Raw genomic sequence first — 16,092 nt, forward strand, 5'->3', positions numbered from 1 at the left:
AAAACGTTCATGTATCATCTCATACATTCTCGTTCATTCTACATTCACATTCCGTCCACATTCAATATCCAAACTATACTTAATCTATGAATAACACTGCCCTACATAGCATCACCGTCTTAAACATAACATAAATGCGTAACAGCAATTATGTTCAAGAATTTACCAACGAAAACCATAATACAATCACAACAAGAATTCTCTCAGAACTTCACACTAGAATTTAGTGCACTTTGTATACACTAACATTTACATTCCAGCTATATATTCAAGCTTCAGTAATATACAACATAGTAAATCATTTACCTTAAGAGACCCGTCTCTTGAAAGAGTGTTTGTCCCCGACAAACTTGACACACGCTGACAACCTCACTGGTTGACAATGTTGAGCGTTGTGACGATATTACCCCCAGACCAGCTACAGTTCTCATAAGCACAACTCATGTCAAACTATGGTTTTCTCGTGCAACGCACAAAACCCGTGATAACGCCTCTCCAGTCACCTACGCATCGCACTTCAATATTTAGGGAGGTTAAAAACACGACGTGGTTTCACCTCACAAATATGCTAATCACATCTTTGTGACACATGGTCATATGTAAAAGAAACATTTTGCACTTAGCAATTTTACGAGGAACATGTCGCCATGTTTGCTGGTTACCAAGAATATTAAGTCCTTTTTGGTAAATTTTTACACAATTAGTGTATCATTTAAAGAAAGGGAGGGGGGGGCGGTGAACTTATCTTAATATCTTTAATTCAAAATGTTAATTTGTCTTGGTTCGGCCAAATACAAATATATGTTGGTTTAGGGTAACCCGACCGACCCTAGTTTTTTTCCTCCGACCCTAACACTTTTTTTTCATTTCTAAAATAAACCCCAACTTTTGGCACATTTTGGAACCATACCCTAAGGGAAGTAACCGGCTTTAAAATCGACTAAATTTAAGAAGAAGAAAAAAGATTAAAAAGTAAAAAACGCCGACCTACCGACCCTATCTGTTTTGGTCTCACATCTATATGTTTGAAGAATCAGGAACCCACAAGGAATAAGATGAAATTGTTTTTAAATCGATTTCGGAAATTTCATTTTAATAATAATTTTTATATTTTTATTTTTCAGAGCTTGTTTTTAATCCGAATATAACATATTTATATGTATGGGAATCAGAAAATGATGAAGAATAAGATGAACGTAAATTTGGATCGTTTTAAAAAAAATTTTTTTTTTACAATTTTCAGATTTTTAATGACCAAAGTCATTAATTAATGTTTAAGCCACCAAGCTGAAATGCAATACCGAAGTCCGGCCTTCGTCGAAGATTGCTTGGCCAACATTTCAATCAATTTGATTGAAAAATAAGGGTGTGACGGTGCCGCCTCAACTTTTACAAAAAGCCGGATATGACGTCATCAAAGGTATTTATCGAAAAAATTTTAAAAAAATGTGCTGGGATATCATTCCTATAGTTACCAGGAACTCTCATGTCAAATTACATAAAGATCGGTCCAGTAGTTTGGTCTGAATTGCTCTACACACACACACACACGCACAGACAGACAGACAGACAGACACACACACACACACACACATACACCACGACCCTCGTCTCGATTCCCCCTCGACGTTAAAATATTTAGTCAAGTTTTGACTAAATGTCAAGTAAAAAATGAAGAAAATATGCTGCACACATTCTCGTAAAAGACGGATCGGATGTTTGTTATTTTAATCAGCATATTTGACACATTTTATTTTCTGATGCGTGATGAAATACTGCAAGCAAGAATATAATTATGTCTTGTTTTGTCTGCTTTTTATATTTAGTCAAGTTTTGACTAAATATTTTAACATCGAGGGGGAATCGAAACGAGGGTCGTGGTGTATGTGCGTCTGTCTGTCTGTCTGTGTGTGTGTGTGTGTAGAGCGATTCAGACTAAACTACTGGACCGATCTTTATGAAATTTGACATGAGAGTTCCTGGGTATGAAATCCCCATACGTTTTTTTCATTTTTTTGATAAATGTCTTTGATGACGTCATATCCGGCTTTTCGTGAAAGTTGAGGCGGCACTGTCACGCCCTCATTTTTCAACCAAATTGGTTGAAATTTTGGTCAAGTAATCTTCGACGAAGCCCGGGGTTCGGTATTGCATTTCAGCTTGGTGGCTTAAAAATTAATTAATGACTTTGGTCATTAAAAATCTGAAAATTGTAAAAAAAAATAAAAATTTATAAAACGATCCAAATTTACGTTTATTGTATTCTCCATCATTTGCTGATTCCAAAAACATATAAATATGTTATATTCGGATTAAAAACAAGCTCTGAAAATTAAATATATAAAAATTATTATCAAAATTAAATTGTCCAAATCAATTTAAAAAGACTTTCATCTTATTCCTTGTCGGTTCCTGATTCCAAAAACATATAGATATGATATGTTTGGATTAAAAACACGCCCAGAAAGTTAAAACAAAGAGAGGTACAGAAAAGCGTGCTATCCTTCTTAGCGCAACTACTACCCCGCTCTTCTTGTCAATTTCACTGCCTTTGCCATGAGCGGTGGACTGACGATGCTACGAGTATACGGTCTTGCTGAAAAATGGCATTGCGTTCACTTTCATTCAGTGAGTTCGACAGCTACTTGACTAAATATTGTATTTTCGCCTTACGCGACTTGTTATATTTAGTCAAGTTTTGACTAAATATTTTAACATCGAGGGGGAATCGAAACGAGGGTCGTGGTGTATGTGCGTGTGTCTGTCTGTGTGTGTGTGTGTGTAGAGCGATTCAGACTAAACTACTGGACCGATCTTTATGAAATTTGACATGAGAGTTCCTGGGTATGAAATCCCCGAACGTTTTTTTCATTTTTTTGATAAATGTCTTTGATGACGTCATATCCGGCTTTTCGTGAAAGTTGAGGCGGCACTGTCACGCCCTCATTTTTCAACCAAATTGGTTGAAATTTTGGTCAAGTACTCTTCGACGAAGCCCGGGGTTCGGTATTGCATTTCAGCTTGGTGGCTTAAAAATTAATTAATGACTTTGGTCATTAAAAATCTGAAAATTGTAAAAAAAAATAAAAATTTATAAAACGATCCAAATTTACGTTTATCTTATTCTCCATCATTTGCTGATTCCAAAAACATATAAATATGTTATATTCGGATTAAAAACAAGCTCTGAAAATTAAATATATAAAAATTATTATCAAAATTTTTTTTTCGAAATCAATTTAAAAACACTTTCATCTTATTCCTTGTCGGTTCCTGATTCCAAAAATATATAGATATGATATGTTTGGATTAAAAACACGCTCAGAAAGTTAAAACGAAGAGAGGTACAGAAAAGCGTGCTATGCAGCATAGCGTAACCACTACCCCGCTCTTCTTGTCAATTTCACTGCCTATGCCGTGAGCGGTGGACCACAAGTATACGGTCTTGCTGCGTTGCATTGCGTTCAGTTTCATTCTGTGAGTTCGACAGCTACTTGACTAAATATTGTATTTTCGCCTTACGCGACTTGTTTTTTTATAACCATCGACGTAAAAACAATAGCTCAAACCAAGTGAGTGAATACAAACGGCTTGATATATGACTGAATTCGCGTTTTTATAACAGCACATCACAACGTTACTATTTGATGATGCTTGAAGATATTTCGCAAAGCTGATCGGTAAAGCGTGGAAGTTCAAATGCATTAACAAAAATCCTACCCCATTGCTAACAGAAAATAACACATCCATTGATGTTCAATCATCTCAAGTTTGAAACGTTATGGCTCGCTGATTAGGATATTACCTAAGACAGGTAACAGAGTACGGTTTGATTGTTCCAAACCGCGGGTATTATTTGTTCTCCAAATGCCGTTGCCTTTGAATGCAATCCTAGAATAGGAATCAAGATTTGGAACACTAATCTCTGGCTTTTGATAGGAAATGGACAGCCAAAGCAGAAGGAATCAAGGGCGGATTACCACACAAAGCGGTCATGTTTTGTTCTTCTTTTTTTTTTCTTCGTTCCTGGGCTTGGACTCCCACGTTCACTCATGTTTTTAGCACGAGTGGATTTTTACGTGTATGACCGTTTTTACCCCGCCATTCAGGCAGCATACGCCGATTTCGGGGGAGGCATGCTGAGTATTTTTGTGTTTCTATAACCCACCGAACTCTGACATGAATTACAGGATCTTTTCCGTGCGCACTTGGTCTTGTGCTTGTGTATACACACGAAGGGGGTTAAGTCACATAAGTTGACCTGGGAGATCGAAAAAATCTCCACTCTTAACCCGTGCTGAGCAGGCTATCATCTTCCGCCTCCGCACTGGACACTGCTGCCTCTAAGCACACCTAAGGAGGATAGGTGTAGCAGAGTCTGCCACATGTGACTGTGGAGAGGGAGATCAGACTCCAGAACATGTTCTCCAAGCATGTCCCCTCCTCGACCAACTGCGGATCCAGACATGGCCTGACCAAACAGATCTGAGGACCAAAATGTGGGGAGCACTGGAGGACCTGGAAAGAACGTCCATGTTCATGGCATCCTCCAGATTCCGAGTCTGACACAACCGTCGTACGAAGAAGAAGAAGAAGAACCCACCTGGCGGCAGCGACCGGGATTCGAACTCACGACCTCCCGATTATGTTATATGAAGTCTTATATCGCGCGCGTATCTCCAGACTCGGACTCAAGGCGCAGGGATCTATTTATGCCGTGTGAGATGGATTTTGTTTACACAATACATCACGCATTAACATCGACTAGCAGATCGCAGCCATTTCGGCGCATATCCTACTTTTCACGGCCTATTATTCCAAGTCACACGGGTATTTTGGTGGACATTTTTTATCTATGCCTATACAATTTTGCCAGGAAAGACCTTTTTGTCAATCGTGAGATCTTTAACGTGCACACCCCAATGTAGTGTACACGAAGGGACCTCGGTTTTTCGTCTCATCCGAAAGACTAGCACTTGAACCCACCACCTACGTTAGGAAAGGGGGGAGAAAGTTGCTAACGCCCTGACCCAGGGTCGAACTCGCAACCTCTCGCTTCCGAGCGCAAGTGCGTTACCACTCGGCCACCCAGTCCTTTGGAGGCCGACGTCTTACCACCACGCCACTGCGCCCGTCAAGCGGTCATGTGATCAAAGACTTCTTCCTTTCCGTGTTAAGCCTGTCCTTAACATGGTGAAGTCGACGACGCGAAGTATGCTTCTCGAAGCTGGCCGCACGAAGCTTTAGCACAGAGTTTTCGGTAAAAAGTCTTCCCGACGTCGACTTCGGTCTCAATATTAAGAACGGCCTTTAACCAGCGTACAAATCATTATATTTTCGTCCCGGCTTTCACACAAACTTCTGTCACTTTTCCACTTGGACATATTCCACAACTTAACAGCCTGACTGCTTTGTTCGTATAGTGGAAATGTTTTGATGCATTGATTTGGTAACTGACACCTTTTTATCTGCAAACAAATTTGATTCAGAAAAACAACTCCCACTTTGCAAAGGCTGTTAGGTGTTGGTTTGTATCCCTGCAAGCGGGTAAGTACATCCTTACACCGTATACAGATCAGGATAGGTATGGGATATTGTTCACGATCATACTACTCGCATAATGCTCTTGATTTATATTTCCATTTCCAATGTTCAAGAATTCCATTGAACTCAAAGCATGCAGGCAAAGTTTGTCTGACTTTTTTTTAGAAATATACGGTGCTTGTGAGTCAGTCTTTGGTCATGACGTTAACGAATTTCGAAAGCGATACGCGATTAGCTGATTTGTTTAAAAGCCAATATTTTCAGAGATAATGGTCTTCTCTTGTAACGTCAACAACAAAACGAACGTAAAGCCAGATCTGATGGAATTTTACCGAAAGGAAACGCTCCGGAGTGTCACCTGGAATCGACTACAGCCAAAAAGCATTTATCAATAGCTTGAAAATGGGGCGAGACAATATCAAATCACTTCATCGATACGCACATCCGGTGTCCCAAAGCATAAGCGACACAGTCTTTGCCAGCCTGCCTCTTCCGCTATAAATCTGCCATTGTCTCCCTTAAATCGTGGGCTATTCACCTTGCCGAGTTATGACTGCTTCTCCATTCTGCGCACGGAAGGCAATCCGCGCCATTATTCTGGTCTTTCGTTATTGCACCACTGGGACACCGCCAGTGTCATTAGTGCTGCGTTTCTTGCAGCAAACAAGGCGAGGCAGTTCGCTGCGAGGTAGGCGAGCAATCGAGAGTGTCCAAGCACGTATTTCGGGACTCCGCTGTAGTCGTCAGTCGTGTGTATATCTTTTACGCAAGAACAGTGAGCTAGTTTCCTGCGAGAGAGGTGAGGCAGCGAGTTTATGTGCCAGCTAGAGGTACAGGATAACTAATACGATAGGTTGACATCGAAAGAGTCGTCGGTTTAACAGCGCATGTATTCTTGCTCGCACGCAACTATTTTCGCTAAACCCTCTCCGTCCCAGCAGCGAGGAGTCCGAAAGAAGCGCTCTTCTCTCGCGTTATCTCGAACTGCTTTTCGTATCGCCACCAAGAAACGGAACTCAGTGTTGGACTCGACCAGTGTCTTTGCGCCTCTCCCATTTCTGAACAAGGGAGATAATTATGCGCTGATCGCTGGAGTTGTCTGTGAGTGCGTTGGGTTAATGTCCTTAGCTTTCATCAAGAAGATGGCGGCAGCGCTCAAGTTATCGTCAGATAGAGTTTACTGTTGTCGCGGGACGGTCCGAATTCAGGAGGAGAACGATTGCTGCTTCTCAGATGACCGGTGCTGTAATCTGATTATTACATGAACGACCGGCACCAACGCGGCCATCACAATCTTATTCTCCGTTTTGTGTGGTCACCTTACCATAGATCTTTGCGATAACTTGTGCTATCGTCACCTTTTGGCAGTACTATTTTTGCTATGTTTCTCAGTCTTTTTTGTGTCTAAATTTAGTTCCATTTTTATCTTAGTCTTTTTCATTTTGGGGGGCTATAGCGCTAATGTCTAACGTTGGAATTACTCTGATTTGAACTTAAAAGCAATATTCTCGAATGCAGGTGGAAAATGAACACAGAAACTGCTGAAACATAATGGGTTCCGAGGCTTTTAGTGCAAATGTGCTCAAAGCAGTGTGCATGTGTTTGCCACGTAAGCCACGTTTTAAGGCTTGTCTAAGCCTGCTTTAATAATCCAAAAACAAAGAGACTGCCAACGTTCCAAAATTCAGAATAAAAAAACAAGAAAGGTAAGTTGTTGGAACGTTGTTATTGACAACATTACGTTACAGTCACAAATATGTCGACCCAACGGTCTTTTAAGTGAACATAAACATTTTAAGTAAGCCTGCTTTAATATGAAAAAAAACCCACACCTATGTTATAAGCGGAACTGTGGTTTGTGTCATAAAATAGCTTTTATGTCCGACTGCAAAATATGTCGTCCTTGAATTTGACTGCAATTCTGAGCGTAGAAACCTTTTGTGCAACCGAGAACCGTATAATTTAGCTTTGAAATTGATACATCTTGTTCAGTTACTCAGATAACCAGGTTTACCATTGAGGAAACAGTTACATTCACCTTTTCCTTACTGTGAAAAAGCTCGGCAGACGTTGTCGCAACGATGGCAACTTTTTCGACGATTTGAACCAAGTTTGTCAACTTAGCCGACTGCTGACGCCATGCATACAGCAGGGGCGGATCAGTTCATTTTATGGGGGGGTTTCCAAAAGTATATTGTGAAGATATGGGTGTGAAGGCGCGAAGCGCCGAGCCGACGGCGCGAAACACCTAGCTTGCTAGGGGGGTCCGGGGGCATGCCTCCCCGGAAAATTTTGAGAAAAAAAAATGCAAAATGGTGCAATCTGGTGCATTCTGAGGATGATCATTACCAGTTTCAGGCAGCAGATTTTGTCACTGATTAAGACCCCAAAAATTGAAACGAAACCCAAAAAAACACACACAAATATTTTTATTTTTTGGCGGGGGGGGGGGGGGGGGGGGGGGGGGGGGGGGGGGGGGTCCGGAAACCCCAGACCCCCCCCCCCCTCCTCGTCCGCCCCTGTACAGTATCCCAGAGGACAGGACAGAATCACATCAAGAAAAGAACAGGCAGCCTGACAACCAAAAGGTTCTGTCATCTAGCGTTTAAACTTCGCCAACCCGTCTTTCATCCCTCCAGTAGCCACCGTATGAGGTCACGGATGACAACGCCAAAATGGCCCCGCAGCGGAAAAATAATAACCCGTGTCGCCATCAACACCGTAGTCTCTGCTTTGTTGCCCGGATCGAGTTGCGCTGAAGGGAGGCCACTGTCTGGCATTTGATGTCGCAGTGTTGCCTCCCCTGTCGAACATTAACTTGTGCATGTAAGGCACGGCCGACATTGATCCGTTATATAGCTTCGCCGCGCTTCACAGAATGATGGGGACATTACACGTAAGCTCAGTGTGGCAGTTTCGTGTTCTCCCGCTTTCCCCCAGCGGAAACTTGAAGCGATTTGATAGACTGCGACGGCTGCGGTTATAACAGAATGAACAACTACGGCAGGGAATAAACAATAGACTGATTAAGTGTACAGTGCCAGTGGTAGTGCTAGTGGTTATCGGTACTTTTTTATGTGTTGACGTCAGCGATGTGTGCGCAGTTCAAAGGTTAGAGGTCAAAGTTTACGGATGCTTCCTTCGATCCGCTAACGAGCTGTGGTTGAATCGACGAAAATAACGAGCCCCAAAAGGTATGTAAAAACTGAGCGAACGCTTGTTTATTTACAGGATTATTTATAACTAGTATGTTCCTAAACCACTTAATGGTACAAATGTCAGTTTAATGTGTGATATAATCCTGGTTTGATGCTGTAATTTAAGCGTTGAACAGAGCAAGCTTTTTCACATTTCAAACACACAAAAAATGGCCGCTTTTGAGTTGTGTTCAGTTTTTCGATTCACCCTTTTCGATTTCGATTTCGCTTACTGTCTGGAAGATGAGTTATGCAGTGAAAAGTTGCAAATGTTCCAATCCTCTCGCTGTTTATGTTTTGTTTTAAGATCGATCTTCATGGATGCCAGGGACCAACTTGAGCTTGCGGCGTGGGACGAGGATGACGCAGAAGATGATTTTGTTGTCTTCGCACTTCTTGATCAGGTTAGCAAACAAGTCAAAGCTTAGGTCTAGCTTCTAAAGGCATTAAAGGTTCCGCTAAAATATAATTGTCAGGAACAGGCGTATATTTTGGTTATGGCCGGTGAGGTTACTTTGGATTGGTTATGGTTAGGTTTTAAATGTTGTTCATGTAAAAAATTAAATGTTTTTTTGGTTAGATTTCATTTTCATAGTCATTATAGTGATCTTGTCTGAATCAACAGTGATACTGATAGTGATATTGGGTAGATCTAACACTTACACCTAGATTTGGTTTCCGTGTGACTTTGTTACTTACATTTAATGGTTTATAAACATAGAGTTTTAACTATTTACTGTTCAAGAATCAAAATCAAATGGAAACTGATGACCAAATCTGCAGTCAGAGTTTTAGTTTCATCAAAGCATGACTATTATTATTAAGTCCACTCTCTGTCACAGAGTCTGTGTCACTGTCAGTTTGTGTTCTTGTGTCATTTTAATTTGATAGCAATACATGTACTTTCAAGAAGGATGTTACACTTACTGGTTCTATCAGACTTTTAAGCACAAGGCACCTTGGTTCTAGTTTTATTATTTCTAGGATCAAATTACTTCAGTACAAGGAAACTTCTGTGTTCTAAAACATACACAGTATTTATATCAGAATACTGTCAACTGGTGCTTTTTGAGATGCACAGTTGAAACTATTTATCCAACATGCTTCAAGTTCAACCTGTAAGGATCATTTGTTATCCAGGGGCGAGTAAACAATCCGCTTGGCTAGTAAAAACAGGCTCGCAACTCACCTGGCTGGCCAATTAAAATTCTGGTCAAATGCAACCAAAAGGGTTTTAACGCTACTGCAGATCAATTGTGGGAACTGGTATGTATCGGGGCGGCGAAATTTCTGCCAGGTTAGTGACTTTCTTGAAGTTACTCGCCCAGCTGGCGAGTTAAAATGTTGGAGTTTAACTTTCCCTCTGTTACCCAGTATTGATTTGAGTAGCTTCAGCAGAATTTTCAGGCTAATTAATTGAATAAAGTGTACAAGTGATCCATGATTTCACTAACTTTAACCTACATTTCAACAGCCAGAAAGAAGGGCCTATGAGGGTCAGTTCGCCCTTGATCACTTCACAGCCATCGAATGTGAGGACTTATTTCGCTTCAGCGCGGAAGAGATTCGGAGACTGTGCGCCCTTCTGGGAATGCAGAGGACTATGCAGGCACCTAATGGAATGAACAATCAAGGAACCAAGGCCAGTGGTGAGGATTTATTTTTTACCCTGGTTGCTGTGAAGTTGAGTTGTATTTCAGTCAGAATGATAGTTTAATGATCCTCCTCCATGATTTGATTCGCAAAGTCGTGAAGTTTGCATTTACTGTGAATATTCAGTGAGTTTTATTTTACTATTTCAGGTTTCGTAAAAGATTAAAGCGGAGCGTTGAGTTGGGGCATAATTTATTTTGGGATTGCTTAAAATCTAAAATTTGAACTATGTATTTTGAACTTGAATCACAAAATGTACCTGACTAACTTTAGCCCCTTTGGTCGACACAGTACTCTATTTAGACAATAGAGAAATAATAGTGAATTGGTTGTGCCACTTACTGACTTAGTCTGTGGAGTTGAGTGAAATTATTTTTGAAATATGGTAACAGAATAAATAAAGATGCGTCGATACTGATAATTTATTCATATTAGTTTAACAAAATAAATGAATATTTTTTTTACAAGTTGACGAAGTGGCCGCCATTGTTACATGAATCCAAGTTCAAGGGAAGTTACTTTTGATGTGCAAAGGACTTATTTGTTTTAACTTTTTTTATGATAATTGTTTTTATTGATTTTGTCTTCGTGGTGTCCCCCCCCCCCTTCAAAATAAAAATCTTTTTATTTTGTTCTTGTCGGGTAACTGTTTTTGTGTGTGCAGTATAGCCAGTAACTGTGTCAAACCTGATAAATAGAAAATCAAACTGATGATAAGCATGTCGGGCTGGGTATTTTAAGGCGCGTGAGAAAACTTTTGCAGTGTTATTATTTTTGAACTTGAAGACTGTATGAGAATATGCCTCTCCACACACATTCGCATACACACTCACCAGGCTCATTTGAATTTATGATTTTTTTCAGGATTGGAGGTGCTCTGCATCTGTCTGCGGAGGTTGGCTTACCCATGCCGGTTTGCTGACCTTTCGCAGATGTTTCATCGTCCCAAGCCGGAGTTATGTGTGCTGTTCAAGGTAGGTATCGACTTCATCTATGATCAGTTTTCTGACAAACTAACAAACCTCAATCAGCCATGGCTGACAGTGCCCCAACTGGAACGGTACTGTGCAGCTATACATGCCAAGGGGGCTCCTCTGGAGTTTTGTTGGGGGATGGTTGATGGCACAATACGATCAATGTGTCGCCCCGGCCATTTGCAACAAGAAGTGTACGGCCATAAGAGGGTGCACTCTCTAAAGTTTCAGTGTGTCGTGACACCAAATGGCCTTGTGGCAAATGTTTTTGGGCCCTTGGTTGGTCGACGACATGACGCAGCTTTGCTGAATGGTAGTGGCATTCTTGAACACATGCAGCAGCACATGGTCACTCCAGCAGGAGATGAAATGTACCTGTATGGGGACCGAGCCTACCCCTTGACCCCTAACTTGATGAGGCCGTACCGTGGACAGATCACAGAAGAGCAACAGGCCTTCAACACAGAAATGAGCAGGGCGAGAAACTCTGTTGAATGGGAATTTTCAAAAATTGTTAGGCTGTGGGCATTTTTGGATTTCAAAAAAAATTTGAAGCTGTTCTTGTCCCCTGTAGGGAAACTCTACCTGGTTGGAGTTTTGTTGTCCAACTGTCATACTTGCCTACATGGCAGTGAGACATCACAGTTCTTTGGACTGAATCCACCAACACTGGAGGAGTATCTCTACTAATTGTCTGTGTAGCTCTCAAGTAGAAGAAATGCTCATTGCATTGATCTTGTGTCACATGGTGTTTGGCATCCAAATGGCCAAGCATCTAAACAAATTGACCCTGTAGAAGGCTTTAAATTATTAACATGATTTCACTGCTTAGAGATGGCCAAATCTACTGCCCGGTCGCCTGGTGGGAGTTCAAAATATGGTGGATAACCCGGTTTGCAACTACAAGTATCTGGTCAAATGCAATTGGCGGGGACGTAGCTAAGTTGGTAGCGTGCTGGCTTTGTAGCCAGTTGGTCGCTATCAGCGTGGGTTCGATCCCCACGTTCGGTAAGAGATTTATTTCTCGGATTCAACTTTGTGCAGACTCTCTTTGGTGTCCGAACACCCCCGAAAAAGATCCCAAGTTCACAGCAAAAGTCTCAGTGCTTGGAAAACACGAAGACACGCTTGCATGATCTTTCATCTCTGATTATCATGATCGTATTTCAATACTTTGACAAGACAAACCCAATGCTGGTGTGTCGAAGAAGACAGCCACAGCGGGCTTGTTCGAATCAAAGTATCACACCATATTTTCAGCGTATTACCAACACCTGTCCCAATATAGACCAGTTGGTCTAAGAGGACGTTAAACCCTAATAGTCGGTCAAATGCAAAAGCAACTTTTTCAGTGGTACTTTATTGAGTTAAATTTGGTTAAACCAAATAGATGCTGCACATTCAGACATTTCTGTCGTCTGTAAAATTGACACACAAAAAAAGAAGCACCCAACTGGGGCGCGCTTTAAACGTTTCATACTGGCTGCGGCCTGTTTCTTATTTCGCTACTGATTCCAAACAAGCATATGTCTATTATCAAGTGAACCTGCGTAAAAAATAAAGCCAGGTAAGAACCCAGCTGACCTCCATTTATTGATCATTTGTAAAATTGTATGCTCTTGTCACTTGTGTATAAATACATATCTGATGGTCACTCATACTGACACTGAACATAATTTGTTTGTGTGGTATATACCGGCTTTTGACATATCAAGTAGGACAGTGACTTTCTTGAAGTAACTGCTAGTGCTACTTTGCTTCATCAGCCTGTACAGCTGTACTTGCTTTCGCAAATTACTTTAGTACATGCTATTCTTCATTATGCATTAGTAGGTGTGCACATGGATCTCTGACATGGGTACTGCTGTGTTGTAATTTGTAGTTTGCAGGCAGAGGGTCTTCTTGTCTGCTCATACCTCGGTACCAAGCGGCCACTAAACAACCATCATCACCAGCCAGGCAGTCACATGGGACTCTCCACTCTTCACTGAAAATCTTGTTCTTCTACCATAACTTTTTCAAAGACACTGAACTGTCAAATATTTGGGCTGTGTGGATTTGCCTCAGGACCCGTCCTTACAAAAGATCCAATCTTCTTCTTCTACATTCATGGGCTGAAACTCCCACGTACACTCACATATTTTGCTTGAGTGTATTTTTAACGTGTATAACTATTTTTACCTGCCATTTAGGCAGTTCTAGTGCCATTACATTCCTAAATAACCACATATTAATAACTGGATCTGTCCATGAATTGAAATGAGTTTGTGTACTATTTGCTGTATGATTATTTGACTTTGGAAGTGAAACAAATGGAAAATCAAATTATAGTCATATGAAGTTAGAATTGGTTATCTACATATATGTGCGTATAAGGTGTTATAAATAATTTATAATTAATATTACTTGAAGTTAAAGGGATTATTTTGAGTAACAGAACATACATTTGAGATTTGTTAAAATATTGCCCTTTGCATGGCAAAGCTTGAAGAAATAGTAATTAAATTCAACGTTTGAAATTGTATTACAGAGTGAGAGTTCAGTCCAAAGTGTGTATACATGTCTATGTGATTGTACAATTATAATGCTTGTTTTTATGTTGAAACAACTCACTCTAGATCTGATTTAATTGTTGTCAGTAAATTCTCTCTCTAACTTAGCTTTAGTGCAAGTCAATTTATTGGAATAATTATGATTAATGATAAATGTACAGAAACTAAATTTATTGCAGACATAACACTAAAACTGATGCATGCATCTCAGATTTGGAAATCAGAGAATTTTATGGTAAAAGGGAGGCAATCAATCAAGAAAGAAGAATAACAGACTACTCAGACTTGGCTTAAGTGTATAAAGTGAGATGTATTTCTGATCCTGGTCATTGCTAGGTGTTTGCCATGGAGTCTGGCTTATAAAAATTCAGGAAGAGAATAATGTTTGGATAAGTGAAGGAAAAGTAATCAAAGATCACCATATCAAGTCGGGCTTTGCTTGCGGTCGCTCTGGTACTGAGGTCAAGCAGTGCGGCCGGCTAACAGGTAGTTTAGGGTCGCTTGTTGTCTTGTCACCATTGGCATAAAAAAGAAGAATGGGTTTTCCGTGTGACCTTGTGCTTAATTAAAATATATGAAACTGTAGATGTTGCAGAACTTTAGACTTCATACATGCCTAATATTACTGAATGTAGGAGGATAATGCCAACCTTGTTTTCCTTGCGTTTTTTGAATAATTCATCTCTAATCACACAAACTCACACACAAAATTTGAACAAGATTTGAAAACAAAAGTGAACTTAGCAATCGACATTTTTACTGAATCAAAATATAACACACAACAGAGTAACAAAAAAAACCAAAAAAAATACAGTTGGGAGTACAACTATGTCCAACCATTAATTCTATGTTTCATTTATGCTTGTTTGTTGTGGGAACTCTGCTGCAACTATCTTTAGTTTTGGCCTGGATATGCAGAGACTATGTCAATGAGAGACTTGCCTTCACCACTGCCGGAAGGCTGGGCCTTTTGCAGATTGCCCAGGGCTGCTTCCCGTATTATCTTGGCCTATATACGGTAAAGTACCTTGTAAGCGCCCAGTATCGAGTAAGCGCCCACCCCCCACTTTTAGTCCAAAACCGTGCATAGGGTATAGTACCTTGTAAGCGCCCACCCCCCCACTTTACACCATTGAAATCAGGCGAAATAAAAATTCCGCACTTGATCTGCTAGTTTTGTGAATGATTTCCCTTTCTTGCAAACCCACGTGTGTCTGCACGCCTTGGATCTAAACGCCTGCAAGTCCATGATTACAAGATGCCGCGAATCAAATCGTACACCTCTTGACTATTTGGATAATAACGCCAATGGAAACACACACAGACACTACTCCCCCTCCTCTCGCTCTCTCTCTCTCTCTTTCTCTCTCTCTCTCTTTCTCTCTCTCTCTCTCTCTCTCTCTCTCTCTCTCTCTCTCTCTCTCTCTCTCTCTCTCTCTCTCTCTCTCTCTCTCTCTGCCGAAAACAGTCTTTGGCCAAGTAAAATAGACTGCTGCCCATATCCAGAAGACGTACCCCTTGTTCAAGGGAAACGGAGACACAGCCTGCGGCCGACAGCGGCACCTCTGCAGACAAGAAAAGGATGCGACGACATTTGTCTCCCCAAGCTCTTCTAATGACAATACGAACAAGAAAAACAATTGACGATGGAAAATGAAAGAAGATATGATTACGAAGTGATAAAAGATCACATTTCTCAATGAAAATTGCTCGTGCATAGGGTGTAGTACCTAGACGGTAAGCGCCCACCCCCTACTTTGGGTCGGAATTGGTGCACAGGGGGGGGGGGGGGGGGGGGGGGCGCTTACAAGGTACTTTACGGTATATATAAGAAACATTACGATGTATCAATACAAACAACATTGCACTTACCGGTTCTGTGGTTGTTGGTTTTCTTTGTGTCGTCTCTGCTGCGTCGTCTGCTACGGGTAAGACTTTTCTTCTTTTTCCAAATGAAGAGTCAAGACATGGGACGGTACTCTTTAGAATTATGCATCAGTTGTCTTCCCTACCATTACGTTAACGAAAGTGAAACTAAACGCACTCGCCGAGACGTCGTTGTCGGTTTCGTTACCGTAAGCGGAACGCGTAATGATACATAGATTTTCCTTAAGTTAACCACTACGACTACCACTGGCACTGTACACTTAATCTCCCTAATATCAAAAGCTG

The 16,092-nt window shown here is 41.0% G+C and overlaps 1 protein-coding gene and 1 long non-coding RNA gene across 2 annotated transcripts in view; one reads left to right on the forward strand and one right to left on the reverse strand.

The window, feature by feature from the left end:
* LOC138946507 (uncharacterized) overlaps positions 1 to 16,092 on the reverse strand; it is a 458,926-nt gene that overhangs the window by 382,162 nt on the left and 60,672 nt on the right. The window lies entirely within an intron of this gene.
* LOC138946248 (uncharacterized) lies at positions 8,561 to 13,892 on the forward strand. The gene is made up of 4 exons (XM_070317792.1): positions 8,561 to 8,738; positions 9,049 to 9,145; positions 10,216 to 10,390; positions 11,259 to 13,892. The coding sequence occupies exons 2-4, from the start codon at positions 9,059 to 9,061 to the stop codon at positions 12,056 to 12,058; spliced, it is 1,062 nt and encodes a 353-aa protein (XP_070173893.1). The 5' UTR covers positions 8,561 to 8,738; positions 9,049 to 9,058; the 3' UTR covers positions 12,059 to 13,892.

Source organism: Littorina saxatilis, linkage group LG1 (assembly GCF_037325665.1).
Source record: "Littorina saxatilis isolate snail1 linkage group LG1, US_GU_Lsax_2.0, whole genome shotgun sequence".
NCBI lineage: Eukaryota > Metazoa > Mollusca > Gastropoda > Littorinimorpha > Littorinidae > Littorina > Littorina saxatilis.

Bases quoted from the DNA above. Each gene is read 5' to 3' on its own strand.
- LOC138946248 (XM_070317792.1), top strand. From the start codon at position 9,059: ATGGATGCCAGGGACCAACTTGAGCTTGCGGCGTGGGACGAGGATGAC. The intron at 9,146-10,215 runs GTTAGCAAACAA...ACATTTCAACAG, and splicing joins TCTTCGCACTTCTTGATCAG to CCAGAAAGAAGGGCCTATGA. The intron at 10,391-11,258 runs GTGAGGATTTAT...GATTTTTTTCAG, and splicing joins TCAAGGAACCAAGGCCAGTG to GATTGGAGGTGCTCTGCATC.